Below are 27,824 nucleotides of genomic sequence, written 5' to 3'. Positions count from 1 at the left end.
TGAATTCGGATTATCCGGAATTCGGATTATCCGGAATTCCGATTATCCGGAATTCGATTATCCGGAATTCGGATTATCCGGAATTCGGATTATCCGGAATTCCGATTATCCGGAATTCCGATTATCCGGAATTCGGATTATCCGGAATTCCGATTATCCGGAATTCGGATTATCCGGAATTCGGATTATCCGGAATTCGGATTATCCGGAATTCCGATTATCCGGAATTCCGATTATCGGAATTCGGATTATCCGAATTCGGATTATCCGGAATTCGGATTATCCGGAATTCCGATTATCCGGAATTCCGATTATCCGGAATTCCGATTATCCGGAATTCCGATTATCCGGAATTCCGATTATCCGGAATTCGGATTATCCGGAATTCCGATTATCCGGAATTCCGATTATCCGGAATTCCGATTATCCGGAATTCCGATTATCCGGAATTCGATTATCCGGAATTCGGATTATCCGGAATTCCATTATCCGGAATTCGGATTATCCGGAATTCGGATTATCCGGAATTCGGATTATCCGGAATTCCGATTATCCGGAATTCCGATTATCCGGAATTCCGATTATCCGGAATTCGGATTATCCGGAATTCGGATTATCCGGAATTCCGATTATCCGGAATTCCGATTATCCGGAATTCGGATTATCCGGAATTCCGATTATCCGGAATTCCGATTATCCGGAATTCCGATTATCCGGAATTCGGATTATCCGGAATTCCGATTATCCGGAATTCGGATTATCCGGAATTCGGATTATCCGGAATTCGGATTATCCGGAATTCGGATTATCCGGAATTCGGATTATCCGGAATTCGGATTATCCGGAATTCGGATTATCCGGAATTCCGATTATCCGGAATTCCGATTATCCGGAATTCCGATTATCCGGAATTCCGATTATCCGGAATTCCGATTATCCGGAATTCGGATTATCCGGAATTCCGATTATCCGGAATTCGGATTATCCGGAATTCGGATTATCCGGAATTCGGATTATCCGGAATTCGATTATCCGGAATTCCGATTATCCGGAATTCCGATTATCCGGAATTCCGATTATCCGGAATTCCGATTATCCGGAATTCCGATTATCCGGAATTCCGATTATCCGGAATTCGGATTATCCGGAATTCGGATTATCCGGAATTCCGATTATCCGGAATTCCGATTATCCGGAATTCCGATTATCCGGAATTCGGATTATCCGGAATTCGGATTATCCGACTTCGGATTATCCCGACTTCGGTTTATCCGACTTCGGATTATCCGGACTTCGGATTATCCGGACTTCGGATTATCCGGACTTCGGATTATCCGGACTTCGGATTATCCGGACTTCGGATTATCCGGACTTCGTGTTATCCGGACTTTGGATTATCCGGACTTCGGATTATCCGGAACCAATGGGGTTTATTGTTTTTATAATACTTCATTGTATATAGCATTCAAACAACACATCCTTATACACTTAAAGTATTAATATTTTTGATTCTCTAGAAATTGTCTAGAATATACCTTATTTAGCAAAACAACTTTTGCCGGGTCAGCTAGTATTCTGATAAAAAATTGCTGCCTATGAATAACATTTAATACAACTTTTTTTTTCGATAATACTCATTTTTCTATTTCCTTTTAAAAATAATCTAAACAATTCTTTTATAATTTAAATCTTACATTATCGAAGAAATTTCCATTTGATTCACCTTTGAACTTTTGACCAGGAACCAAAAAATATTTTATGATAAAATTTCATTTCAAATGAGAGTTATATGGGATTTACCTATTTGTTAGATAATATAAGTGGAACTTATCTCAATTATTATCGTTAAATTAAATATAAAATTGAATTAAATGCGCTATCAGTTTAAGTGTAGAAACTGCAGTGAAGTCATGAAGGTACTGATCGTTTTAGCAGTCATTGAATTCGCATCAGGTAAAGAAATTAATTTTTATATTCCTTTAACTTTATTTATCAACTACAAAATAGTACATAAAATTGTATCCTATGCATTGAACCAAATTTACATATTTTTTCCCCAGCGTCTTCAATCGGCTGGAGAATCGTGGGTGGTGAAAATGCTAAAGAAAAATCGGTGCCCTATCAAGTTTCACTTCGAAATGCTGAAAACAAACATTTCTGTGGAGGAGCAATTATTGACGATTATTGGGTTTTGACTGCTGCTCATTGCATGGGGTGAATTTGTAATATATCTTGTACCATAAATAGAAAAATAGAAAAAAATATGTGTAGTAGTTAGAGGAAACAAATATCCTAAAATATGTAATTTCGTATTTTTATAAATCATGACTATTTTGCCCATAAATTTTCATTTCAAGTCTGATTGCATTTCAATTTTCAGACAACGTTTTGAAGTCGTTGCCGGCGTGAATAAACTGGATGAAGTAGGTGAACGATATAGAATAGAAAAAACTATTACTGACAAGTTTGATGAACAAACTGCCGCAAATGATTTGGCACTTGTAAAACTTCGGAATAAAATAAAATTCAGCGATAAAGTGCAAAAAATTCCATTTGAAGATAAATATATCGGAGGCGGAGAGGATGCTCGTTTGACTGGATGGGGACGATTGGGAAAAGATTCACCGCCACCTAATGATTTACAGGTAGATAATATGAATTTTCAGAGTTACCATTCTGTCTTGTAATGTTTCACTTTCTAATAATTTATATTTTAGGAATTAAATACATTTACCATCCCCCAAAGTGTTTGCAGAAGAATGTTTAATGAGGATAAGATTCCAATCCACGATAGCCAAATATGCACTTTTGCAGATATGGGCAAGGGTGCATGTAAGGTAAGTCTTACAAAAAATATACAGTAAAAGTTTTCTCATATTTTTCGGTTATATTCTTATTAAAATTATTAATTATATATTATTTAAAAAAAATAGTTATTAATTGAATATTTTTCGAAAAGGGTGATTCCGGTGGCCCCTTAGTCATCAATGGACAACTTCACGGAATCGTTTCCTGGGGCATTCCTTGCGCTGTCGGCAAGCCTGATGTATTCACAAGAGTTTCTCACTATGTCGATTGGATTAAATCTAAAATTGCCAAATAAAATAGCTCAGTGCATTAAATTATTTGCTTTAAATATGAGTTTTATTCATGGTCTAAAAAAGGATGCAAATGGATACAATGAAATTCTTGTTAATATAATCTTGATATCTTTCACTATGTGGCAGTCGTTTTTCAATGAACTAATGGTGGAAATCTTAAAAATAATGTAAAACAGGTATATTTTCGCATAAATTATTATTAAACAAAATTGTGCCAGCAAAATTCAAATTCGAATCAAACATTTGAGTGCAATAAGTGTTTATTATTTCGATCGTGGATTGGATTTGCTGTTTCAGGTTTATTCCATGTTTGTTTTTAACTTACAGTTTTAGTCTATTAACTATTAGAATATATTATATGATTAGTTTTATAAGAAAGTTTATGAAATAATTGTTAAAAAAATGTTTTATATAATTGCAATGATTGAATAAAATCATGAATTCTGTAATAAGATATATATTATGTAAAATAAATTTAATGAGACACATTTATAGTGTTTTATATAGAAAAACAATCACATTATTACAACTACATTTTAGTTATACGTAGATATCAAAATGGCTAATACACATGCTTAATATATCACACATAATGCTATATTTTTGGCAGATATATAAGAATTGGTTAATGCACATATAAATAACAAAAATCAGATAATAAGAGAGATTAAGAAAAAGAAAAAGGTTGACAACTGATTACTGAAAGTAATGAAATCGTACTTTGAGATATATTTATATGAAAAGATTCTATTAGATTACAGTATGCTATATTAGGGATGTGATTTCAATATAAGTTGTGAACAAAATATAAAATATGAATGCTACTTTCCTCAAACTATCTGATTTATGTTTAATCCTTTTGAGATTGTTTTTTTCATATCCTCATTTCTATCATCAATATTTTCATCATAAATTAGGAAAGTGAACTTTCCTAAAAATTGAAAATGTGATCAACAAAGAGTTCAATAGTTGCAAATGAATATCTGCAGAAATGTGTACAAAACGTGTCACCTGCTTCTTTACACTCTTTGATAAATAACAATCGCCTATGAGTAAACTATGTATCTCAAAAGGATTACATATTATATAAATGTAATCTATTATATGATTGGAAATGCTTAGGCTGTGCCACTCATTTGTGTTTTAATAGTTTCAATTATCCTCGGTAAGCTATCAGCTCGCAAAATCATAATTTTTCTGTATGGTGTCATTTCACTGTCTCCTTCTTTCCAATCGCCTCCTAAACCAGAATCGGCTTCTGATTTTACTGAAAACTCAAAACTAGCTAAGGCTTCAGGAAGAATGTATTCCTCCTCAGGATTTGACCAAATCACATCAGGTTCAGATTTCTTTGACTTTTTCTTTTTAGTTTGCTCATTTTTGTATAATTTACATATCAAAATGTAATATACAAATTTATATGGCATTTTCTTTGACACTGCCCTGTTGATTTCGCTTTGCAGATTCTCTAAGAGTGGCACTGAAATCTGTGCAGGAATGTTTATGAAACGCTCGTTTATCAGAAGTCCGGTGCAATTTTCTTCATCGTTAAGGATGTCTTGAATTAGTTTGTTAGTTGTATCCGTTGCATTTTGTTCTGCAAGCTCAACAAGAAGTTTGCGTAATTGTTGAACACATTCTAAATTCTGTAAAATATTCATGATTGAAAGATCCAATACTTACATGAGAATGACTAATGATTCATGATAATTTTAATTTCTTGATTTTTGATACACTGATTATGAATAAATAAATATAATTACTTTTGTTAAATATTGCAATTATATAAGGTTCATGCAGAAACACATTTCACTTCATTGTCGCACATGTTCTTTTAAATGATACAAATAAAAAAAGTTTATCTTTGCACTCAATTTATAAATTAGATATAAAAATTGAATTTGGTGTGCCATTTGGTAATAAAATAGGTATTTAGGTATGTATATAAAGTTAATGTAAGAATAATTGAAGAGAGAAGTAATAAGTGAATTCATGGTACTTTTACATATAATAATACTAGGAAATGACTTTCCTGTAATAATATTTAGAGAATGATGAAATAGTTAATATAATTAATTTATGAATAAAACATGCAATGAAATTTTGTCATCAATCCAAAGCATATGATAATAAGCAAATAAACATATATAAGCAATCTGAATTACAGTAACTAAAATGATTGAATCATAATTATGCAGTCACTTACCTTTTTCTGGGTAATATTAATTACACTCGTTATACCAAAAACATCATTTATATCAGTCATTTCATCATCTTCATCTTCATCAGGGTCTGCGTCACTTTGTTTAACAACACTACCAATGTAATTTTGACCTGGAATAAGAAAACAAACAAATCAAATATTTCAAATAATAAAACTAAATAAACAAACTTGCTAAGACAACCATGTTATGATAATAACATTCCTGTGCCATATTGCAAAAATTTCATCTCACAATCTAATCTTATAATTACATATTTCATGTAATTTACAAGATATTACAAGCTATAACTTACCAATTAACAGATCCGATAATTCTGATAGATTAATATGAGCTTTCAAAAATAATTGATTCAGAAGCTGCTTTATTCCATGAAAGTCACTATCGGTAGGATTTCGACCCTCAAAGTCTACTTGAATTTCCTGCATAAATAAAACATGAACTAATAAAGTGATAATTCATAACAAAAGTCTTATATGCATGTTAATTGTATTCAAATGAAAATAATATGAACTTCTCATTTTATCTCAGTTATATTATTCAGATTATCCTGTTAATCCAAAAATGTTTAATTTCACAACCCTATGCAACATTGATTGGCACATGACAGTCAAAACGCCGGTTCATTAAATAAAATGAAATAACATTTCAAAGTCCAAAATTACTAATTTGAATTTATCTATAACTCATAATGATTTTAAGCAATTAAAGGCAGTAACATATAATGAAACATAGATAATATATGAACATTTTAGGTTATCAGTCAAGATACCTCATGCCCAGAATAAACCTCTTGATCAGAACCTTCATCTGAGCTATCGGATTCATCACTCATATTATTAGGATCATTCATTAGCGCTGGTTTTTTATTCGACATCGTTAATTAGTTTATTAATATTTAATTAAATATCACAAAGATTGCACACGTGCCTACGATTGTTTATATTAAAATTAAATACTAAAGTAGTATTGCCTGAGTAGACAAAGTCAGCGAGCAATTTGGAAAACTGTCACTTCTTGTGACAATGGTGCCAACATCAGTGAAATAAACTAAATATAAATTTGAAATTTGGAATTATAAACAAAATATTTACCTTGATTATTAAACAAAATATTACCTTGAAATCAATTAAATCTTCGACTTCTCTCAAACATAATTTAGTAGTAACAACTAAAATGTGTTTTTACATATCACTTGCATTAACCAATTCATATATATCTGCCAAAAATATAGCATCATGTGTGATATATTATAAGCATATGTATTATCCATTTTGATATCTACGTTTAACTGAACTGTAGTTGTAACAATGTGATTCTTTTTCTATATAAAACACTATAAATGTATCTCATTAAGTTTATTTTACATAATATATATCTTATTACAGAATTCATGATTTTATTCAATCATTTTTTAACAATTATTTCATAAACTTTCTTATAAACCTAATCATATAATATTCTAATAGTTAATAGACTTTTTAAACTATCTAATCATAATTTACATGTGATAATATGTAATTGATGAATATAATTTTGAAAAATGTTTATACTTAAACAATACATATTATTAAATAATACATATTATTGTGTGACTGGCGTTATAAAATATCTTATCAAAATCTAATCTAAATCAATCTTAAACTAAATTGATATTTACATACAAACTTGAGACTTCAAGACCTCAAAAACGTTCATTTTGCACTATTTACTAAAATTTTTAGAAGGATATATTCGTAATCCATAGTTTCAGTAAACTATTCGATATTTCTAATAATTTATGATTATTAGTCATCTATAAGTCTATTTTTTTTAAAATCATATCCAATTTTTTAACATTAGCACCATTTTGTTCATATTATGCAACTGATATTGAAAACTTATTCGGTACTTCTGAGTGCAGTAAGATTTTACATGCATAATATGTTTTTAATATGCAAAACACTCAACTTATTTTATTGTGTGTAATTAGAAAATTAGTTGCATTGTTTTATCACCAACAAATGGCTATACATAATTTATAATTAAGCAGATAATTACAGATTTATTCTGTTCCATAGAATTAAGGATATAATATATTCTAAAAATATTTGTTCATTAATTAGCGCATTCCTGTATTCATACTTGACCTCTTCCCCCTGGTCCTCCTCAATGTTCCCAAAATGTTTAACATTTCTTTAACGGCAGCAGGTTCTTCTTTTTTGGTTTTTGACTTATTTTGCACATCGGTTGATTTCAGTCTAAATCTACCGCCTTTTATTTGATCCACGATGGCATCTATAATTCCTGGATAAAAAAATACAATAATTACTCTAAGATTTAGACAAAAATGTGTACAATTTTTTTTTCGAAGAGCAACTTAAAAATGTAAGAATTTTTAGGGTTTGTTGATCAGTTCGATATCAAATATTTATTAGTATTCCATCACCGATTAAATAAATAATAAATATATGAAATTATTAAATATTTAGTTAATATATTTTAATTATTTACAGTGATACAAATTATTATTACCATATAGCCCTTGCGCAAAAAAGAAAAGTTTAGTTTATTTTTGAAAAAAATGAGTTTTCCAGTAATAATTACTTTGATAATTGATTGAAATGCTAATTGTGATTTTTCATATAAATTGTAACAAATAGAAAGCATTTTTGTACCTTCGCTTTATCAATTTTCTTTTTCATGATGTTTGTGGTTTTTTGTGATAGGTAAATAATTATCGGACACTACCTAATTTAACCCAAAAACTTGCTACAATTTTTATAAATTTGTGGCTACGTGCTATCATAAAGTTTGCATTTTAAATTATTAAGATTTTATGAAAAAAATAATTATAATGTTTAGGTATACTGGGTATATCCATTTTGTTTGTTTTACCTTTCTTGATATTACAAGACTCCACCGATAGAAAAAATTAAACATATATTTTTTGGGACAGCTGCTTAATATATAAATTGCATGCATTGTAATAAACTTTATATAATATAATAATTTTAAAAGGACCTAATATCATTTTATTTGCTAAATCAATTTTACAAAGCCGCTAGCAATAATGATAGCACAGCAATATAAACATGCTTTATGTACGTGGTATAAAATAAGTTTTGCATGCTTATATTTACCTTTTTTACTTAATCGTTGTAGGTCTTATTTTGCATAAAATATTTTTATCATAACAACATTTACAAGGAATTAAAGTAAGAAAATATTCTGAACCGATTTAGACTGAATCAGGTACCCTGCCAGACTAATTTCATTCGAACGCATGTTTTTTTTTCTTAAATTGAATAACCCCAAGAAAAAATGTTTGTATATATTATTTTCGTATATACCTCCATTATCATTTTTTGTTTTTGCCGGAGTATCGTTTACTGGTTTGATATCCAGCATGGCAGCCATTTCCGCAACAGCGCTTGCCTGCGTCTTGATTTTGATTTCCGTTTTATTGGCGCCAAGATTCAAATTCGGCACCGGCGGCGGCGGAGGCGGAGGAGGCATAACTATTTGATTTCCGTTTGTCATTTTCCTCCTCATAACAACTCCCTCTTCGCCATTTCCGAAAACATCATTATCCGTCTGCATACTTCCGTTGTTTTCGGAAAGAGTGTTTTGTAATTCGCTTTCAGCACGTTCGGCACGTTCTATGGCGACGTTTAGTTCGTGTTCGGTTATTTTTAGTTTGGCTTCTAACACTTCGATTTGGGGGTCTATACTTTTGTCCTCCAATTTTTCCTGAAATTCGGGCGGTTACATATCGTATGAGATGCGCCAAGATGTTATTGGAAGCTTCCCACAAAATGATGCGATGGGGATTTGGTTCGGAGAGAAAATTTTATATGTATTTGGAGGCAATATTTTACGCAAAGTTTAAAAAATCGTATCATAATAAATTATTTTCTTATATTTCTGAAAAATTTACTGGGAAACCATTGAATCATTAATGATTTTTTCTTCGCATTCATGCACGCTTTATCAGCTTAAAATAATGTATGTATCGACATTTGAACTTCTATTAATGGGGCAATTCTGGTGTAATAGAGCTCCTAAAATAGCGTTGTCATGGCAACACTATTTATTCTTCTTTCTTGTTAGTGAAAATGTTTTACAACTTACTGTGCTTCTTTCACTAAGCACGACAATTAAATATTGTAATTAAAAAGTGAGTTCATTTTTCCAAACATTTTCATTTAATGTATATGGGTAATGCAATAATATATTTGATGTATCTTAAAAATAAGGTCAATAAAAATGTGAAAGGAAGGAGATTTTATAGCAAATCTAAAAACAAGATATTTTGTAAAAATTAAATACGACATTAATGATTAGAAAACAGTGCATATAATGCAATCATATTTTCGCCAACAGAAATTGCCTCAAAAAAAAAAAAAGGAAAAGGAAAAGTGGATTAGATACGTTTGATTTTAAATCTGATAACGAAAAGGATATTTTGAAAAAATAAAATATGAGGTACATTTCTAGACATCAGAGCATAAAATGCTATAGTATTTTTAATGAATTTATATTAATTGCTGCATTTTTACAAATAAATCATATCCTCAAAAGATTGCATTATACATTAAATATTATGCGATGCATGTAGCAATACTTAAAAAATAATTTGATCATGAGCACTTATCTGACGATTGAAACATATATGTGAAATTAATTCGTTGTTCTGTTTTTGAGCATTTTTATCGTTGCATTATCCATATGTTTTCTCGTTATGTGAATCCAAAATTTTACATTCCGTTGCATTATTTATTCAAACATAATGGTATAATAATACGATTCGATTTCAATATTGGTATATACAAATAATAATTATATAAGATATAGTAATATTTATACAACAGATTTGAATTACAGAAACCAAATCCCCCATTCATATCATTTTGTGAGTGCATACAAATTATAGCTAAAAGCAAATAGCCTGAAATTACTAAATATACAAATAATAATAATCATGCAATATAGATCAATAATTATGGCTTAATATATATAGGCCATGCTTAGTAATACATTGCATTTATAATGCTTTTGTACAATACCTACACCTTTGTACAAATTTTTATTTAAATATTAGTTAAATAAATTTTAGTAAAGAGATGCTCACCAGCAAATCTGCTACTTGACTTTGATGGTCATTTCGTTCCATTTCGAGCATTGTTTTGAGCTCACCAACCTGGGTAAAAATATAATAGTCATAAAATAATATCAATTATAAGATATAATCATATCAATCATGATTAAATCAAATTAAGGAAAATGACACTATTTCTGATGTACTCTGTGAGCATAATTATGGCCTACTTTTTAATAGTTTTCATCGCCATTCAAAAATGAATGTCTGAATCTGTATATTTTGTAAAAATAGATAGTAATTGGTTTCAAGGAATCGTGAACTAAAATCTCTAACTATGTTAATTATTTGAGTTATCTGTCTATCTCGAATACCAGATTATTTGGACTACGAGTACACAGTTGCTCGATAATCATAAAAATAATTTTTCAAATATAATTATGTTTGTACCTCCTGCAATAATTTAAGTATCCTGCCTTCTTCTCCATCATGTTTATAATCTTGTATGAGCAAAGCACTTTGTCTTGCTAAAACATCTCTTTCCCTGATTGCTTTTTTGGCTTCGTCTATCATAGTTTCAGCTTGCTCACGTTCTCTGAATATAAAATTAGAAAATAAATATAATTTATGTAATAACAAGTTCAGGAATTTCAAGGAAATATTTGAAACTTATTCTTTTATGTCTCCAATTTTTTTGGAATTTTCTTCATGTCGACAATAGGGTAGAGCGGGGCTAGTTGAGCATAGGGGCAAGTTGAGCAATCGAAATATCTCGAAAACTATTCACCGTCCGTTTAGGCATCATATGGCGGAAATATAGAGATTTGGGAGAAATAAATATCCCGCGATCGCTAGTGGCCGCTGGACAAATGAGTGAGGCTCACGGGCGTTTTGTTTATTTTGAGACCAAAAAGTAAAAACGTAATTCATCACGAGTTTTCGTCTGGTTTAGTCAAATGTTATTTATTTTTAATCAGGTAAATGTTATTCTTCAATATAATTATAGTACTTTTAATATGCACAGAGATTCTGGCTATAATTCTCACGGTTTTTTATAAACTCACTTTTATTTCGAAATTCCGAGTTGGGGTTAGTTGAGCATAGTTGCTAAACTTGTTCTGTCACTAAGACAACTATTATTAACTTCCAGAAATTGATTATTATTTTTAAGATTTAAGCTAAGTCTATGAGTAATAATATAAAGAAATAATGATTTTAAACAAAAATAATGAATATAATGGTAAAATAATTCCTAAGATACGATATTGTTCAGTTGATTCTACTTTTCGTTAATTATTCAAAGCAAATTACTATAAGTATTGTTTTTTATGTCAATAAAGACTATAAATATTGAACTGGTTATTAAAAACTTATTTTATTTCATCACTAAACGACATTGAACCTATGATTTTATTATACTTTCTTAGTGCTTTTTGCATTCAAACAGCTGTAGCTTTTAAATTTTATTTATTACCAAAAAATAGTATTAACACTTTTGTTAAGCGATAAACAACAAATCCATTAAGCCGTATAACAATTTTTTGAGACTTTTCATTGAGATGCTACATCCGTTTAAGTGAAAATTTGCTCAACTAGCCCCGCCCTACTCTACTGACTTGGAGTGTTAGTATGCATAACTTTAGTGAAATGTTGAAATAAATATTGTGATTTTTAGTATGTTGAAAATGATTCATAAACTTACTTTTCGGCATTTTTACGCAAAACGCTTACTTCATCTGCGACTAATTTTGAAACTTTTGCAAAATGATCTCTGGATTGCCTTAAACTTTCCAATTCGATGTTACATTGAGCTCTTAATTTCTTTTCTTGTTCTAATTCCTGAAAAGATAATGTATTTAGATAAACAATTAATATAAATATATATAGGATGTCCCAGAATTCAACGTCAAGCCGAAACGGGGTGATATTAATTGTAATTAGAGAAACAATTATCTAACATGGTTTGAAAATTATAGGCTTTTAGGTGCAAATAAGAGCAATAGTGAAAATGTGACCACTTTTCGGTTATTATGGTTAATTCTAATTAATTTTGTTCATTTTTAAGCTTTGGATCCGTAATTGTAAATATTTCTAGAAACACAGCCCAAAATATTAACCCATGTTTTCAAGAATTAAGACTTTTTGTTAAACTGTGAATTCAAAATTTTCGAAATTGGTCGACTTTGTAAAGACCTTCTTTTAAAGAGTGTTGGTCAAAATTCAATTAAGACAACCATGATGATTTGTGCACATATAAATAATTTCAATTGTCTTTTATTACCTGTGTTAAATTAACACACTGTTCAGTTGCTTCAAACTCCTGAAGTTTTGCATTATTTAGTTCAGTTGTAAAGTTGCTATTTCTAAACTCATATCAGTCACTGTTTTCCTCAAAGCTTCCAAATCGTCATGACCATCTAAAGGAAATTGTGGAGTTAAATAAAATGTTATTGATAATATTAAGTTCCGTATTTTACCTGTTGTATCTGTAGAACCATCTATGTCTATATCTAGGGATCCATTTGGTTTGATTTGGAGATATTTCTGGACTAGGACTGCACTTTGTCTTTTCAACTGACGATTCTGTTTATACCATTCTCCTGCATGTTGCATAGCTCTGAAAAGTTTAAATTTACATTAGACAGCTCAGAAAAATATAATCTTGTAGAACTTTATCTATCTTTGAAAATGAACATATAGTCAATAAATTTGATATATTTTTTTATGTTGGGAGTTTCTAATTAATATATTATAATATCATTACTACTCCCACATTGGTGCTCACGACGATGGAGAGAAGATAAAGGAGTTTATTTTCGAAGATTTAAGAAAAATTGATTTTGACGCAGCACCATAATCACTGGTCTTCAGTGACGACCTATAAGGTATGTCCAGTCCAATCCATTCATAGTTAACGCACTTACTATCTGGATCAGACTTCCGAGGTTACTCATTTGGTTACCAGACCTCAGTGTTTATTGCTGACAGAAAAAATAATTTGGAGCCTGAACTTCATTGGAATGCCAATCAACCTCTCTTTCTCTGTTAACTCAACAAATCGTCTATAATGCACTCCCTTTATCGGTGACAACGACGAATCAAAACAAAATTTGACATAATTTATTGGATTCACAATTCTGGACTCTTATGTCAACGAACCACTGATTCTGATTTGGATAAAGGCCAACTTCTTTCTCTGATCGGAACTCATCAGATACGTATGCAACGATTGCAGAAATGGAAACTGTACCCATAAATATGCATTCTAAACATTAAGTTATTCTGATATAACTAATACCCATAGATCGAGAACTTATGCAGAATTGGAGTTGATGGCAGGTCAAATCACCACATTACGGTGGATCTGCTGACGAACATGGAAATTTGGAATTGACCAGTATTACCAACACTGGTCTGCTAAATCTGCTTTCCACACCACATTTTTATAACGTGTTTCCCTGTATTTTTTTTTAACTGTGAGATCAACACTGGGCGGAGGTGTGGCGATATCAAGCAGGCTGTGTTTTGATTTGTAAAAAACAATGGGACATGTCATGTATATTTTTGATATCGAATATTTTATAGTCAATAAAATTTGATAATTTTTTATGTGGAGTTTCTAATTAAAAGATTATAATATCAGTACTATCCCACAAACATTATACTGCTTGATATTAGGTTGTACATAGCGCGAAATGCAACTAAAAGCAAAGCTGAAGCTCTCGTAACTTCCGCCACGTACAAATAAATAAATTTAAATTTTTATTTCATATTTCTGCGGTATTCTTCCTATCTAATTCTAAGATAACACTAAAAAAAATCTGGTTACCATTTTCACACTTAAACATAATACTAGAAATGAAACAAACAATAATTACATGAAATGTAAACAAATGAGCTCTGAAAAAATGTAGATATACATTTATTAAACATGAAATGTTTGGTCGACAGATAACTTTTGACCTCAAGTTCTCTGCACTTTAAAGGATGTTCATGATTTAGAAATTTATTTAAAATTGTAAAAAGGTTAAAAAATAATTTTATTGACTATACGTTTCGATACTTGATGTGTGTCATCATTCAGCCACGTGATGAATGGATCTTTTTACCCCTGCTCTCTTTTTAATTTAAGGCTTCAATTTTATTAGGTACATGTTGTTTTGCTTATTAAGTTCAAAAAAATTTAAACAATTGCTGCTAATGTTTTAAGTTTTTGTTTTTGTCCTGGTTTGATGGCTGAATGATGACACACATCAAGTGACGAACGTTCAATCAGTAAAATATGTTTTTATTTTAATTTTTTTTATTAGACAAATAGGCCAAATTCAAATCAAGTCCTTTAATTATTAATTAAAGTCAATTAGTCCTTTGATTATTATTTCTATTATTTTATTATTATTATTTTGAGATATATCGCAATGGTATTCATCCAAATAAATTTAGATTTTCTATTTTAAGATGGCCATTTGAATCACTTGTTGGTTTCTTGAGAATTATGGTGACTCAGTTTAATTTTGCAATTACCCACACTCAATATTGTATGTGGGTAATATGTGCGCAAATTAGATTCATAAATATGAGACATTCAATTTGGGAGGATGTGGAAAAAACTAGTGGTGTATGAAAGAAATTCCTGGAATTTTTCAAGATGGAATTGTTAGATGAATATTATGGCAACTCAACAAAATTTTTGAATAGGTAAATTTTTCGTGGGCAATTTACGTATCCAAAAACTTAGTTCTTAAAAAATATCTCAAAGAAGATATTGCCATAATATTCATCTAGCAATTCCACCTTGGTAATTTCCAGAAATTTGCTTTATACACCACTATTTTATTCCACATCCTCCTAAATTAAATGTCTCATATTTATAAATCTAATTTGTCATATGAAAATATGGAAACATTGAAACATTTTTGGGTAAATTTTGATAGATATAGAAAAAATTGAGAATGATAACTACTTTTGAGATATAAAATAGATGTTTATTTGGAGTACAAAATTTCAAAAAAAATTTTTTTACTCAAATATGAGTAATTTTAACCACTGTTACGTTTTATATTTATTTTCCACAGATAGTAAATTTATCTGGGATGGAAACCATAGACAAAAGTCTAACTTAAGACCGAATTTACCCAAAATTCCTCCATTTCCTCGAAGAATATCACTTCTGGGATATAACTACGCCTATTTTGTTATTATGAATTATAATTTCCAATAATTTCATCTTCTTATCTCAAAGACAGTATTATAAATTATTGCTCTCGACCAGAAATCATAACAGTCTACAAAATGAATTCAGTGTGTATATTAGTTTGCTCTGCTCTTTTGGTTGGAACAACTTTTGCAGAGGGTATGTAATAATAATAAATGATATGTTTTTAATGGGAATATTTAATGTACTACTATAATGCTTCGCAATAAGTCGGCAATCAATTAAATTTAACCGTGGTTAATGAATAAAAATCATTTCAGTAAAGTTCAATAAAGATTTACCGTCAAACTCAAGAACAATTTAACAAATCTTAATATTCTACAGTATTTTTATATTTATAACAAAATCTATTTTCGAGAAATATACATTCAGGAGCATAGCATTAAACATATTTATAATATTTGAGAACAATAATGCAATTAAAGTCATACTTCAAATTCGACATGATCGGTTTGTCATTGTAATTAGCATTTACGACTTGAACCTTCAATAGAGAAATAAAGTAATTTCTGATTAATAAATTCTATAATATTCGTTCACACAGTGAATTATGTTAAACAACGCCTAAACAAATATTGTTTTCACAATTTCACTCATCATGTAATAATTGTGTTTGAAGAACTTTATGTAATTAAAATTAACATACATTCATTGACTGCTTGTATTTTTTTATTTTTTTGCTGGCGATATAATCTCATTCTTTGAACAGCTGCAATATCTGTCTTGTCTAAAAAATATTTTCCATTTTAATAACTTCAAAGATTTATAGAAACTACGAATAATATAGAAATTATTTCAATAAACTTACGTTTAGTACACGGCACAAATGTTTCATATGTTTTATTATTTTCATTATAACTATTTACGAGGAACAGGGTAAAATGTTTTTCTGATTCAGGCATTTTTCATTAAATCAAGATTCATAGTACGATGTAACTTTAAATGTTTATTTATCTATGCCAATTTATTTGTTGATATCGGAACGCATACAACGTTGATGCCGGCACGCATACAACGACAGATCTCTATTCACATATACGACGAATAATCACAATCGAACCGTATAGAAATTCACCGAGAGCATTATTTTCGTTGCATGCTCACAGATTTACACCCTAGTTGCGCTTAAAAAAATTTTACTTAAAAAAAACATTATGATAAAATAGTTATTTAACGTTGTGCGTTTTGCAGGTTATGTTTTATGTGTAAAACATCTGATCGAACAGCAAATACATAGATTTTTGATGGTGTGTTACTACCAATTCATACGAAAATAGACCCGCAACATAGCATTACCATAACATTTATATTTTATCCGAAAATTAGCCCCTGAATTCGATAAATAAACTTTTTTTCTTTGCTATTTTTCGGATGACGCAAATGCCCTTGGATAATTTTCTTTATTAATTTTATTATTTTTGACCATTTGATAGATAACTCTAAGGCTCTTGGATAACTGTCTTTATTAATTTTATCATATTTGCTGAAAAACAACAAAGTTCTTGGATAACTTTCTTTAATCATTATTTACTTTGGTATTTTTAATATTAGTACAAAATCTGTCCTTGGAGTGTTAATAACGCTGTTTAGGAAAATTCGCACAATTTTTCACAACTGCTGTTTCTGATCTGTTTCTTTATGTTCTATATTAAATTAGCAAGCAAAAATTTTCGCAAACCCAAATTTTGATTTTCAACTTCGTTTTTCCACTGCCTTCCGACCTTTATCTTATTTCAAATTGTTTCTTCTCTTTCAGAAAAATGTAGCATAGTTTTCCCACAAAAAGGAGCCGCTTTCCGACCTTTACTTTACAATGCCGACGAAACGGAATTACTTTTGGAAAATCACGAAGGTGCTTACAAAGTTCCTTCAGGAAATAGCGTGATTTTCACATGCAAACAACATGAAATCACAGACGAAACCATTCACAGTGTGATTGCCCATTGTAGAAATGGTCAGCTGGTGGATGAAAATGGACAAAGTGTAGAGGTAATAGATAATTGATTTTTTTAAAAAAATTTGAAAGTATTAATTTTAATGATTCTGTTCAGCCTTCGGAAATATCTTGCCAACTTCGTGTTTTGGAACTAAAGCCTGTTTTGTCCACGAAATGTAGCGGCAGTTTGGCTAAATATCAATTTCACAAACCAGGCTCTCAAGATTTGTCCACAGTGGCGGAAACTTGTTATGATATAGATCGCAATATACCTGTTTATTCTCATTATAAAGTGGCTTTACCACCACAATTCCTCGAAAATGAGGATTTGGATCCTGCGCCATATATGTCAGCAGTCGATATTTTATCAGTATATCGATCAGACGAGATCAATAAAGTAGTCACTAAACTTTTAGGAGAAGGTCATGTAAGACGTGAAAATGTTTTGTATACTGTATCCCTTATCCCCAAGGAGCATTTGCACGCACAATTCAAGGATGTCAGTAGACGAGCACATAATCTTATAACCCTTTGGGACAATGTTCTATATGGTAACTTCGAAAACTTGGTACAGGATATTAGGAAATTGAGAAAACATCAACGAACTTTGGAAGTATACTCTGGAGTTTCCCAAACACCTGCACAACTAACAAACAGTAAAGGAAAACTAACAGATTTATATCTAAAAACAAGAAGAACTCAGAGATCCTTCCCAATTCCTGAATATTACTGGGCAGTTGTCTACGAAAGGGAATCCCAAAAAGCTGTTGCCTTTATCATCAGAAACGATTTAGAAGGTTCCACAACCAATATGTGTAGAAATGTTTGCGAAGATCTAGCTTGGGCTGAGAATCTAAAACTTAATGATAACTACAAAAATGCAGAAATTGGACAAACCACTTGTTGCAATATTAAGGAGTTCCTAAATGTCGTGAAAAATGTTCCAGCACTTCGTGATATTGCTACAACCGTTGGTGATGATGGAATTTTGAAAGAATAATTGAAATTTATTAATGAATTCTATATATAAAAAGGCATGACCAATTGGAGATGGTTAACACTGTGGTTAAAATTAAGGTAATGGAACGAGATGAGGAATAACTTTAATAATTTAAATGTATTTGTAAGTTTTCAAATAAAGTATGTTTATTTGAATATTTTTTATTTTATTTCATAAGATATTTCTATATATTTTGATCTTTGCCAAATATGAATTATTTATTAACTACCCGTAGAGTAAATTATAGTAATTGCAAAAAATCCGAAATGAAAATTTTCGTATATCTTTACGTATCAAAGGTTTCTGAAAATTTTCGCAAATCTTAGAGAAAAATGATGTATATATGTATGTATGTGCGGATACAATTTTTTGTCGACGATTTCGAGAGCACGGATCATTGGATTTGAATTATTCAAAAAACATTCGACTTTTATTGATGGGGATACGTGCTGATTAGTAGTTGTAAATTAGTAACTTAGTTTTTGGTCAAGACAGGTCCAGACGTTTCGAAAAAACGGAGCAAATAGTGCAAAAAATGGTATTTTACTTTTTGAGAAAGAGGAGCGTCCGATTTGAATAATTCAAAAAACATTTTACTTGAATTGATGGAATAAAAAATTGATGAAATTTTTGAAAAACAGGTCCACGGTTTCTGAGATTTAAAAAAAAGATTAGAAAAAAATACCATTTGGCGGTCAAAAATGATCAACATTCAGACAAAATTGAATCAAAAATATGCCAAGCATGAATTTTTTAGTATGAATGCTAATGCCACAGAATTATTCCAAAAATGTCTTCCGATTTGTCTTAAAAATATTTTTGCTAGCATTTTGTCAAAATTTGAAAAAAATTCAGGAAGATTTGCCTTTAAGTTTCATTAATTTTCCCTAAGGTTAGAAAAAAATGCCATTTGGCGGTTAAAAATAATCAACATTCAGACAAAAATCTGGATAAAAAAATATACAAAGCATGAATTTTTTAGTATAAGAATGCTAATGGCATAAAATTATTTTAAAAAAGTCGTCTCATTTGTCTTAAAATGATTTTGCTAGCATTTTGTCAAAATTTGAAAAAAATTTAGGAACATTTGTTGGTCAATCTCTAGTTGACATTAGGATTTATTTATTTGTCCAAAATATTTGTGAATGTATAGAATAGATTTTTATTAGGCCGAATACTTAGGAAGCGTCATTAATCACGTGATCGATTTTTTAGAGATTTTTGGACCAGTGATATTCAAAATTACCCCCCTCACCCACCAATCATTACGTGTATTCTTAGTTGCGTAAAATTTTTCGAACAAATTTTTCGAATTTACAAAAAAATCGTAAAATTTTGGATTTTTTTTTTAATTCAGATAGAAAATAAATACACGTGATATACTAGACCCCTTCCTCTCGCACGTGATTTTTGTCTAATTCCCCCTACCCCTAAAAACCTCACATGATTAATAGACGCCCCCTTATGACTTATATATAATACTACCAATAATATTTTCCTATTTTCAAAGTTTGAGAAATTGTGTGGAATCGTTGATTATTCGTACTCAGAAATTTTTAGATATATTATAGACAAATAGAGATAGATATAAATATAGATATTCTACATTATCCTTACTTATGCATTGCTCCGGTCTCAACATCATATTGATTCTTGAGTGTTTCGTATTCCTTGTAAACTTTTTCAGAAACAGTCCTTAAAGAGTTCAATTGGGCATCCTTATCCCTCAGCTCGTGTTTAGTTAATGTGAATTCGTCTGATAATTGCTGATGTTTCCTCTCCAGGTCTGCTAGTGATCTGGCAACTGGAATAAAAAAAATATAATTATTATACTTATTTTAACCATATTTAAAATGGTATATCTAAATGTATGTAAATAGATAAAAATCCACAAGAAAATTCATGAAAGTTTACGAGTACTGCCTAGTCCTAGTGTGACAATAGAGGACTCTCTATCTATCTCTCTAAAGAAACGTGTGTAACCCTTAGTGAACGAGTTTAATTTTTTATTACGAGACAATTCAAAAGCTATTTTTCTACATCTGGAAAAAGGCAGATGCTTTTTATTTCGTCAGGAAGTTCAGTTACGCTCGTTGAACTATTGCTTACGTGCTGGAACAACAAAAGGCATTTTTCTTATTAAGACACGGTCGTCTCTTCAAAAAAAATTGCTTCTAGTTTATGAACAAAGACATATAAATCAAAATATTTATGAATCATTAAATCAACATTTTTGCGTTTAATGTAGCAGGATTGCGTTTAATGTAGCAGGATATATAAGACAGATAATATGTCATGTGGTGGCCTTCGAAATACAAGTCAATTTTGTTATTAACATGGAGAAGGGACTTGGTGATTTTAATCCAATGTCAAACGAACAAAGTAGTTTATTTGTTTATTTTTGGTATAAATGTTAAGTCTTAAAAATGTGCGTTTTATTTACATATATGGAAAAAGATGCAATTTGCAACGAGATAAAGATGTGACTCATATGTTTACTGGATTGTCTCTTGAGATTTTTTTTATTTGCAAATGAAATGACAATAAGTAATAAAACATATTTAGTTTGTACGTTTCGGCTCAAAGTACGTGTCATCATCTAGCCGTTCTAAAGTAATTGCTAAAAAATTACAAAAAAAAATTGAAAAAAATATATATCAGCTTATAAATACTGAAGTTGTATATTATTCTAATGATCAATGCTAAAACTGGCTAAAACATCATTTTACATTTTAATTTGTCCAATCTTTTCGAATTTGTTCTATTAAAAATAGAAATTTGACATTGACTGACTGAATTGACTGAATGTTGATTGTTGGCTTTAGACATTTTGCATAATAAATTTATCATTAGTAAATATAAATTTATCACAAGAACATAATGTTTGTTTTTTATGTCGCTTATTTGTATTATTTCTCAATATACCTTTTTATTTAAAAAAAATATATGGAAAAAGTCTGTAAATCTTCATTAATTAAAAAGCTGGAATTTGTAAACTTAAAGGATATATTTCCTTACATAATTAGGCGAAGTAGATTCTAAACTTGTTTGTTTCAACAAATCGTAATTATATATACTATTCTTAAAATGTGTCAATTACCAATTCTAAATCACAAATAATACTTTACAGCCTCATTTTGCCTTTGAATATTATAAATTCAATTTTTGTACTATTTGCTTCTGTGATATATATGACGCATCAAAATCTCGTCTGCAAATACGCCTACAAAAAACACCATAAGCTTTTTTGTGTGTTAATTTTTTTTATCTAATGTAGTCAACCTTTTCCTGTACACAAAATTATATTTATAAACTATAAATCAACCGAAACAAATATTTAACGATATTAAAATAATGAATCATAATCAAAAATCTAGACAAAAGTGATTGACTTAGCCCAAAAATCGAATTTTCCATTATTGGTAATAATATTTTTTTAATATTTTTACTTTAATTTTTGGTCATAGTTAATTCTTTCTAATATTGAATAATAAGTAATATCAGTATAACGTAGATTTAACTTTCGGTTTTCTAACAACAAAATTAATCAATTTTAATTAGAAATTGGTTATCAATGGTGTCGATAAGTTAACATTAATTTCGGTAAAATACATTGAGAATTGTTTATATTAAATTCGAAAATATTTTTCAAATTTAATTTGATATCCAAATATTTCAATTCTTATAAACTTTGAATAAAAAATATTTTTATATACATACATTAGTAGAATAGAGTGTTCGCCTTCAAAAAATGAACAAGATATACTTTTGACAAAATTAGTTCACTAAGTATTTTTATAAAAAAAACTGTCAATTATATCTGTCCAATTAATCACGTAAAATTTTGACAACTGCGTTTTGTTACAAAATAAAATTTAATTTAGACAAATTCTACAGATTTTATAATTTCATTAAACTCTCTTATAAATTGTTAATTTATTCGTATGCAATTATTGAAAATCATTACAAAGCAAAATTGTTTTCACAAAAACAACATTTTTGCGTCACTTCAGTTTTTATTTTATGAATAATTAAAGAATGTTGTCTGCCTCTGATGAAGACTTATAAGGAAATTATTGGTTGCAACTTGTTTTTATTTTTTGCTTCGTCGAGACGATCAATGTCAAAATCATGAAAATATATTTCTTATATTTATACAAAATCACTTTGGAATCTTTATAACGAAAGGATGAAACTTAGTTTTTTTTTCTTATTTCGGAAATTTTGTATTTTATAGCCGCCTACGAGTATTACATGACTTCTATTCATTCTTTAAAAATAATAATATTGTTTTTGAAAAAAATTGTTATCGTGGCTTTTAGGAATTTGAAGAATTTAATACCACCTCTAACTAAAAAGTTGTAGTAAAAATCTATTTTTTTTTTAAAAACATAAATTAGAGTACATAAATTAATCAGGTGTATATATTTTTTGACTAAATCCATGTCCTGTATTCATTTTTTTATAAATTAAAGTTTAAATTTTCAATCGTGCATTTATTTTAATACTCATTATCATCACAAATTTTGTTAAAATAATATAACATTATAAATTCTGTTCAAATAATGAAATGTATACATCTATGTCTTTTATTTCTGGTCCAAAACTCAAATAATACAATGTGCAATAAAATGAGTAAAAATGTACAGATGACCATAAGAATTAAAATGCATCCTTGGCAAGTGCATTTATGCACTTGGATTTGAATTTATTGCATGAAAACATTCAGCACAAGGCTATTGTGATAATTTGCAACTGAACATTGAGGATGCAAAAATTATAAAATAGTAGAATTATGTGGTATATCGCCAGAATATGCTTTTATTGTGTATAAAATACAAGATTTTATTGGAAAAAATCCAAGTTTCATAAAATCGTTTTTTATTATCAAAGTACTTAAGCGTACTGATGTTTTCCTACTATACAAATTTCTTTCCATAAGCTAAACATAAATACAAAAAAATTGAGAATTAGGCGTGAGGCCGAAAATCAATTATTAATGAAAAATTAAGTTGGGGGAAGTCCCCAAGTGGCGGACACCTAAGGTTATTTATAAATAAATCAAACAATATTTTACGAAATGTTTATTAAATTATAATTTATGTTAGATAACAGAGTTAGAAATCAAACTAAATTAACAAAACCGCAATCTTTGCTAAAAAATAATTAATACTATTAATCAAACTTTGGTATCAAAAAATATGATTTTAAACAGTGGCACCTAGTACCGGACATTTCAAAATAACCTGCATTGACCACATATGTAGCCATCTTCCCCCTACTACATTTTTTCAATTGATTTATATTTCGATTAAAAAAGCAAAAAAAAATTCTAGAGAAAAAAACAATTTAATTTATTACAATGTACAAAGTTTCAGTGATAATTTATAACTGATTTTTGAGGAAGTTCGCAGAAATTATAAAATAGTAGAGCTTTTATGGTATGTTGCCAGAATATGCTCTTATCATGTATAACACACTTGGCTTCACTGGCAAAAATCCAAATTTCTCTTGAAAAAAATCTAAATTTTTATAATGTCAGAGTTCGAAATCCACAAAAGGCTCAAACATACTGTTTTGCATTCTACATGAATTTTTTTCTGTTTGTTTGTAACTTTTCCTATACACTAAATTTTTTAATTCAGTTTTTTATGCTTATTTAAATATGCATATTTGTCTATAACGTGTGAATGGATTTTTTATGAATGTCAATTTAGAAAGTTGTGTATCATAAGTTTATTGCTCTAAGGTTTTTAATGAAGTAAAGGTCTCGATATTGTCTCCAATATTTATTGATTAATAAACAAAATGTAATACATTGCCGACATGAAACGGAAAATTATAAAACGATGAGAGGAAAATAATAGAGGAGATTAATATTTACGTTAATCATCCTGTCAGTAATATGTGTCTGACGCTAAAAAGTCCTACATGAACCATGTCTGACATACGCGATTTGGTAGGAGGTCACAAAGAAGTTTTAATATAGAGACATATCAGTCATATATGTATGTGTGACTTGAAAAATAGTGTTTTTCCAAGAATTTTTTTTTTTTTTTTTGATACAATAAGTTTTCATGATACATTTTTAACTAAATTATCTAGTAAAGTTATCATATCTCTCTTAAAAGACCATAGAAATGGTTATTTTGCAAATTAAGGCTAATCTAGACTTTGGATAAGTATTTATTCAAACCAAGCTTTGAAAAACTTAGATTTTTGAGAAATTAATCAGGGTTTTATCTTGTCAATACAAATCGAATGTTTTTTGCATTATTCAAATCGGTTGATCGGTGTTCCCGAAATCGTCGACAAAGATTTGTAACACACATACAACCATTTTTCCTAAGGTACCCCAAAATGTTCAGAAACCTTTGAAACGTACAAATATATATTTTTTTTCTTTTTTGTGATTACTATAAGATACCCTACGGGAAGTTAGAAAATAATAGAAATATAGTTGCCTACTATAGAGAGATGATAAAACAAGGAATAAAATTGAAACAAATATATTTTATAATATTTTTATTTCCATAATAAATCTATCATCTTTGATATTTACAATCACAATTTTGTGCGAACTGGTCGTTCAACTTTCTTCGGGAACAATTAAACTAAAAATAAACTGATTTGCATATCGGCTCGTAAATTGCGTTAGTTTTTCGCATAAAATATATAGACATTCTTTACTACAAGTGATTGTGTTTGAAACTTTTACTTTTCTTTTTAATATCACTTTTACTTTCGCACAGGAAAAGCATTTTCGAAACAATTGTAAGGTAATAAATGATAATTTCTTTAAGAATATAATATAGTATTTCACTTACATCTTTCTGCTTTTGTGATCAACAGCTTCCTAGCCTTTTCTGCTTCTTCATATTTATATTTCCACCTGGAAGCTTCTGTATTATTGTTGTCACCATTCATGTATTCATGTTGGCTTCCGTTGAGATTAGAGGTAAGGCTTCTATTTAGGGAATATTTCGGCAAAGGTATGTGGGATGGGGTCAGAGGCCCAGGGCTCTGGATAGAGCGCTGCATTTTGGAGGAATTTTAGGGCCAATGTTGGAAAAATGTTCGAATCTGGAAATAAATGACATATATTAGTATTTTAATGATTTTATTTTTTTAGTAATTAATAACAAATGTTCTATTTAGATACATATAATTTTAGAAATGTAAAAATCGTAATTGATCAAAATTAAAGGGCCAACATGGACGATCCAAGCATATAGTTGTAGGAGATATCTTATATTATATAAGATGTTCACAAAATCTTGTTGATTCCAAATATTTTTTTTTCAAAATTTTTTTTTAAATAGGATAGAGTTGCTTAAGTCGTACCACCTAAAGAAATATTGCGGTAGTCTTTAATGCAATATCTATTAGGTATTAAGCTTTTTTGTTATATAATAATATTAATTAGTTGTGAACCCTATGGCTTAACATGACCTCAAGTTTTTTTTTTAAATAGACCCCAACATGACCCCAAGTTTGGTTTTGGTTTTCATACGATACAATAAATATTTATTGCCCAAAAAAGCAAGTTCCAGCAATTTGCCTTAAGGCACGATGCCATACACTACTAGTTGTTTAATAGACCCTAACATGTCCTCAAGTTTTTTTTAATTTATTTTTTAAAGGATGGGCACATAAACTACTTTATTAATTTTTATTGCAGTATATGCATATTTTTTTTAATTTGAGGTGTGAATTCTGTGATGTAGCCAAAAATTCTTTGAAATTTTGGTTTTGGTTTACTATCGTATGGTACAGTAAATATCTATTGAACAAAAAAATGTTAATTTTGATAATTACCAATTATCATTTGTTCTCAAATTATTTTTATTACTGTTTTACTCATACTATTTTTCTAAAAAGCCATAAATTGAATATTTGCTAACAAAAATTAATTAACAAATTATTATCAGTGACCTCAATTTATGATTTTTTTATATGGAAAATGCAAAGGATAATAAAAATCAGATGTAATTCATATTCGATTACATTTTTGTCGCTGACCTAAATGAAATTTTGAAAATTGCTATTATCAATTGTTCTCAATTTATTTTTATTGCTGTTCTAGTCATGTAATTTTTACAATTCCATAATTTAAATATTTGCCAACAACAGACAATAAATGCGAAAAAACATAGTAAAATTTATTGTTAGTGACCTCAATAAAAAACGAACTCTTTGTTGATGACAAATAGTAATGAATAATAATAAACGGATGTAATTTACATCCGAGTTTTATTTTTCGGGTTTGCGAAATTTTAATTTTAATTTATCTAATACACAATGTTTTCCAACCATTTTCACATTAACTTTCTAAAAATGTTGTGCCCATACATTAGTTTTAAACTTTACAAATTGGTTTGCTGACTCGAGAAAAGTAAATTTCTTATTTTTTCAAAATTGGTATTTGTTTATCACCTATAATTAATTAAATAACTCAAAGCAAAAAGACTATTTCAGCTATATAGATTCCATTTATAAATTATTTTCTTTAGGGCTGGGAGACAGATCTAATAAGAATCTAATAGGAAGTTCTCGCATTTAGCCTTAAGGCTTTCATATTCATTATAATAAATTTGATAGCCTGAGGAAATGGCTAAATAATAATAATTACAAATATATTTTATAATGATTATGATGACATATAATTATATATCGGCTCGCATGAAATATTAATACATATGTAATAGAATTTTCAGGCATATAGATACAAATTGATTTAATGCCTTTGGAGCCCAACGCTTGAAAATACAGATCTTATATGAAGTTTTTGCATCGTGGCTTAGGCCCTCTTATTTATTATTATTAATGTATATTATATTAACTATTAATAACACAAAATTATAGGCAAAATCTATAAAATATATGTACATACGAGGTCTGTTCAAAAAGTACCCGGAATTACTAATAATTAAATTTCGCGGGTCTGGAGTGTCTGATTGTCAAATTTTTTTTTTATTGTGTTGGTATACATGCCCCTAAAGTATGATGAAATTTTCAGCTATACTCACTGTTTACTTTGTCTGTGGTAGTCGCTAAGGTTCGACGTGTTTTTCTGAGCTCGGCGATTTTTACAATGGAAGAATTGAAAAGTCAAAGAATTTGTATTAAATTTTGCGTAAAAAATGAAATAAAGTGTTGCAAAGTGCAAAAATTCACCAGATATGGCTCCGTGTGACTTTTTCCTATTCCCAAAGTTGAAGAGACCCATGAAAGGACGGCGGTTTTCCTCGATTGAAGAAAATCGCTGAG

General features: G+C 29.4%; 5 protein-coding genes across 5 annotated transcripts in view; 2 read left to right on the top strand and 3 right to left on the bottom strand.

Annotated features, from left to right (window-relative positions):
• Nucleotides 1–1,892: 1,892 nt before the first annotated feature.
• LOC113363339 (chymotrypsin-1-like) lies at nucleotides 1,893–3,118 on the top strand. Its single transcript, XM_026605832.1, has 5 exons — nucleotides 1,893–1,953; nucleotides 2,061–2,214; nucleotides 2,381–2,645; nucleotides 2,718–2,837; nucleotides 2,960–3,118. Exons 1-5 carry the CDS (start codon nucleotides 1,911–1,913, stop codon nucleotides 3,101–3,103), a joined length of 726 nt encoding a protein of 241 aa, XP_026461617.1. The 5' UTR covers nucleotides 1,893–1,910; the 3' UTR covers nucleotides 3,104–3,118.
• A 762-nt stretch (nucleotides 3,119–3,880) lies between these two features.
• On the bottom strand, nucleotides 3,881–6,269 carry LOC113363396 (protein BCCIP homolog). Its single transcript, XM_026605896.1, has 4 exons — nucleotides 6,096–6,269; nucleotides 5,619–5,745; nucleotides 5,308–5,435; nucleotides 3,881–4,747 (listed from the first exon to the last, which is right to left on the bottom strand). Exons 1-4 carry the CDS (start codon nucleotides 6,198–6,200, stop codon nucleotides 4,220–4,222), a joined length of 888 nt encoding a protein of 295 aa, XP_026461681.1. The 5' UTR covers nucleotides 6,201–6,269; the 3' UTR covers nucleotides 3,881–4,219.
• Nucleotides 6,270–7,335: 1,066 nt separating this feature from the next.
• On the bottom strand, nucleotides 7,336–12,738 carry LOC113375594 (shootin-1-like). Its single transcript, XM_026615530.1, has 6 exons — nucleotides 12,685–12,738; nucleotides 12,106–12,242; nucleotides 10,854–10,998; nucleotides 10,437–10,505; nucleotides 8,656–9,055; nucleotides 7,336–7,609 (listed from the first exon to the last, which is right to left on the bottom strand). Exons 3-6 carry the CDS (start codon nucleotides 10,974–10,976, stop codon nucleotides 7,425–7,427), a joined length of 777 nt encoding a protein of 258 aa, XP_026471315.1. The 5' UTR covers nucleotides 10,977–10,998; nucleotides 12,106–12,242; nucleotides 12,685–12,738; the 3' UTR covers nucleotides 7,336–7,424.
• A 2-nt stretch (nucleotides 12,739–12,740) lies between these two features.
• The window catches only part of LOC113378696, a 37,652-nt gene continuing 22,568 nt past the window's right edge, over nucleotides 12,741–27,824 (bottom strand). The window contains exons 2-5 of the mRNA XM_026619258.1: nucleotides 25,382–25,637; nucleotides 20,172–20,358; nucleotides 12,881–13,020; nucleotides 12,741–12,820 (exon numbers count right to left, since the gene is read on the bottom strand). Coding sequence (XP_026475043.1) covers nucleotides 12,741–12,820; nucleotides 12,881–13,020; nucleotides 20,172–20,358; nucleotides 25,382–25,595 — 621 coding nt within the window. The 5' untranslated portion in view covers nucleotides 25,596–25,637. The remainder of the gene's footprint in view (nucleotides 12,821–12,880; nucleotides 13,021–20,171; nucleotides 20,359–25,381; nucleotides 25,638–27,824) is intronic.
• Nucleotides 15,673–18,645, top strand: LOC113375584. Its single transcript, XM_026615520.1, has 3 exons — nucleotides 15,673–15,756; nucleotides 17,375–17,607; nucleotides 17,670–18,645. Exons 1-3 carry the CDS (start codon nucleotides 15,696–15,698, stop codon nucleotides 18,552–18,554), a joined length of 1,179 nt encoding a protein of 392 aa, XP_026471305.1. The 5' UTR covers nucleotides 15,673–15,695; the 3' UTR covers nucleotides 18,555–18,645.

The sequence above is a fragment of the Ctenocephalides felis genome, unplaced genomic scaffold (genome assembly GCF_003426905.1).
Source record: "Ctenocephalides felis isolate EL2017-DRISC unplaced genomic scaffold, ASM342690v1 CF-g0.4_SCAFFOLD_00845, whole genome shotgun sequence".
Lineage (NCBI taxonomy): Eukaryota > Metazoa > Arthropoda > Insecta > Siphonaptera > Pulicidae > Ctenocephalides > Ctenocephalides felis.
Note: the sequence above shows the minus strand (reverse complement) of the source record. Positions and strands in the feature narration are given on the sequence as shown.